The sequence below is a fragment of the Pteropus alecto genome, unplaced genomic scaffold, assembly GCF_000325575.1.
Source record: "Pteropus alecto unplaced genomic scaffold, ASM32557v1 scaffold80, whole genome shotgun sequence".
In the NCBI taxonomy this organism is placed as follows: Eukaryota; Metazoa; Chordata; class Mammalia; order Chiroptera; family Pteropodidae; genus Pteropus; species Pteropus alecto.
The window spans coordinates 96,051-99,313 of record NW_006430460.1 but is presented as its reverse complement, the minus strand read 5'-3'; the positions used below and the strand labels follow the sequence as shown (position 1 = coordinate 99,313).

Sequence of the window (3,263 nt, the reverse complement as noted above, 5' to 3'; positions counted from 1 at the left end):
GGGAATGTGTCAGTGAATGCCCACGGGGTCAGCATCTACAGGGACATGAAAGAAGTCGGACAGAGTGGAGGGACAAACACTCCACCCGCGGGGGCTGCTGCGGGGACGTAGGTGTGACCTTGGCTGAAGGCAGTCCGCAGAGCAGGGACCAGCCAGCACTGCCGGCCTCAGCGTTGCAGTTAGAGAGTCGGGAACCTGGGGCCTGGAAGGGGCGTGAGCCTCACTGTTCAGTGAAAACTCCAGTCACCAAACGTTGCAGGCGGGTCACATGATCACATTTCTGTTTAAAATCCTGCGTATTGGGAGAAAGTTGCTTAGAGGCACACATCTATCTGTGCATACACCCGGGGCCGGAACACACAGCAGAATGCTGACAGTGGCTGCCTCTTGGGTGGGAAACAGCAGTTGGGGGGCAGGAAGAGAGGGTGGGGGGCACATCCACGTGTCGGTCTGTACACCTACCTCCAGGCCGGCCGTGCGCGTGAACTGTCTTCAGATGATTCTTCCGGCCTCGCGTGTTTCTTTTAAAAGCAAAATGTATTCGTGAATCACTAGCATCATAACGAATTGAATGTGAGTAATATCGAAAATGAAAGCAAAGTCCCTTTACCTGAGCCTGACGGAGGCTGGCTGCGCGCTGTCTGCGAGCCGAGGGCGGGCATTCTGCAGCGGCTTCCTGGCGGAGCTGCCTACGGCCCGCAAAGGAGGCACAACGACGCGGCTGTCACCTCCAAGCCGCCTCTGCTTTCCGAAGCTCGCCTCGAAGTAAATCAGCCACCTTCTCCCCGTAGGCCGTTCACTAATGGTTTACCTCACCAGGTTTCCTGTTTATGACCTCTTTTCCACTATAGAAAATGCGTACAGGAAAAAGATGTCGTCTTTAAAGAGTGTCACATAGCAAGGAAAAAATGGATTTGCGTCTGTCTTCCCTGATGATACCCGGATTGCCACATAATTCATTCTCCACGTCCCTATTCCCCCCTAGCTCCCACACACGCAGTAACCAAAGCCTGCCGACTCTGTCCTTGTTTTTCAGATCTGTCCCCTCTCTGTGTTCCTACTGTCCCTGCCCTAATTCATGCCCTCACCTGTTCCCACCTCAGTCATTGTCACAGCTTCCAGTGTCGACCTCCTACAGTCCATTCTCCACACAGCAGCCAGGCTGAATCTCTGAAGCCTGTGTCATTTGCCCACACCCCACCACAAATCCTGGGGGATCTTTACGACGCCAAGGCGAAGGCCACAGCCTGGTCCCCTGAGCACACCCACCGCCCTCGCCCCAGCTCCTCCTGTGCCTCTCTCACTCAGAGAGTCTCTCCTTTCCTAGAAGGCATCCATCCTGCCGTTTCATAATTGTTTAAAATGTTCTTCTCTCTGCCCAGAATGCTCCCCATCCTCCCCCTTCCACAGCCATGCCGATGTCTCCTGGGGCTCGAGGCTCAGTTTACGTGTCTGTCCCTTGGAAAACCTTTCCTACCCTACCTGTGAATTGGGGTCCCTCATGGGGGCCTGCAACATGCTGTGGATACTGCCACCTCAGCTCCCGCCACAACTAGGCTGTGGGTTTTTGTCCCACTGACTGCACTGCAGTCACCCTTGGAAGGACCAGCCACACTCACTCAGAGTAATGAGAACTTTGCAGGTGTCCCTGGCACGCATTTGGTACTTAGTAAATGTAGATGGAGCGAACGAAAATATTAAGTCAGTGAGCTAGTGGGAAATTTAGGCATGTTGACTAAATGCTGTCCTTTTTCGTACTTGGTTTTCATTAAAGTCGATATGCAATAGATTTTTTGTATGTTCCTTTCTCCGGGTGTGACAATATTCACTTTTAAACAAAAATAAAGCTGCTTTTTCTTTTTTTTTTACTGATAAAAAGCAAAAGAATAAGGTAAAAAAAAAAAAAAAAAGCCAAAGGAGGCTGGGGATGTCGTTAATGAGTGTAGCTGAGTCAATGTGCCATCTAGAATTTTGGGAGGTAGTTATCAGGACTACTAGCCAGGTGGTCTTATAAACTCTGTTGTTGTTGTTTTAGGAACTATCCCTTCGACATCGTGACACTGCTAAACCTCGTCCTCTTCAAGGCCTCCGACACCAACAGAGAGACCTATGAACTCTCCATGCAGCTCATGCAGGCACGTGCCCCTTGCTGGCGTAGAGACCTCCACCCTCGGGCACAGGAAATAGAGATGGGGGTTGATCCTGCCTCGCTGTGTGCTGATGGCGTTTGTTTCTGCAAATCGCCGCGAACGTAGGAATTAACCGCTGTTCCCCCTTGAACGCTGCTGCATTTAAGTGTGCGCTCGCTAGTAGTTACTCTGAAACGTTATTAAATACAGACGCTCCTGAGACAGCCGTGCGTTTCTCACGCCGTTTCCCACTCTCCTGCCTCCTTACAGATCCTTGAAGCGAAGCTTTTCGTTTACTCGAAGAAAGTAGCCGAACAAAGGCCTGGCAGCATCCTCTACGGAACCCACGGCCCGTTGCCACCCCTGTACAGCGTGTCGCTAGCCCTCCTGTCGTGCGACCTGGCCAGGATGTACCCCGAGCTCACGCTCCCGCTCTTCTCAGGTACGTGCGGTGGCGGCGGTGACACGGTGGCCGCTTCTGCTCTGATTAGTCTTGCTCGTTACCTTCCAGGGTCATTTTAGAGTCACAGTTATTGATGCGAAATGCGTAGACCAAAATTGCTGTGGGCTAAGTCCGGTTACTTATGAAAGTAAATTCCAGGACATCTTTCAATGAAAAAATATGCGGATGTTTATCTAAACCAGTGTTTAAATAGGTGTAAACACGGGACAGATACAGGATGCCTGGGTTAACCGTGTTTCTCCGTGCGTCATCTGCGTAAGTACGGGCGGTAGAGCTGCTGATACTTCTGACTGCTGCGGGACGTTTGTTGGAGGTGACGGGGATGGTGTTTCGCAGCTTGTATATATGTTGCTACATGTATAAATTGTTGAGAGTTTGGTATTTGTCACATTTTTGCAAGTAATCTTTGGGAAGAATGTTTGTGAAAATCCATTTTTAGTCAATTAACATAGTGCCTAAGCTCACATGGTGCCTTGCAGAGAGCCTGACTGTGGTCTCTTGAATTCATCTTTTCCCTCTGCGTCTACACTGCCTTTGTCTGGATCCTCGTTGCCCCGTCCCCATCTCTGACACCCCCTGGCTGCCATCCACCCGCCACACAAAACCAAATATGCATAGCCCTTCCCAACTCACCTCTCTGCCCCGTTGTCCTAAAAATAATTGCTGCTCAT

The 3,263-nt window shown here is 50.9% G+C and overlaps 1 protein-coding gene across 4 annotated transcripts in view; it reads left to right on the top strand.

Moving 5' to 3' along the window:
• Positions 1-3,263, top strand: part of FRY (FRY microtubule binding protein) — a 261,839-nt gene that overhangs the window by 188,066 nt on the left and 70,510 nt on the right. For all 4 annotated transcript variants that reach the window (XM_025046870.1, XM_025046863.1, XM_006904798.3 and 1 more), the window contains exons 30-31: positions 2,036-2,135; positions 2,400-2,571. In XM_025046870.1, the coding sequence (XP_024902638.1) occupies positions 2,036-2,135; positions 2,400-2,571 (272 nt within the window). The remainder of the gene's footprint in view (positions 1-2,035; positions 2,136-2,399; positions 2,572-3,263) is intronic.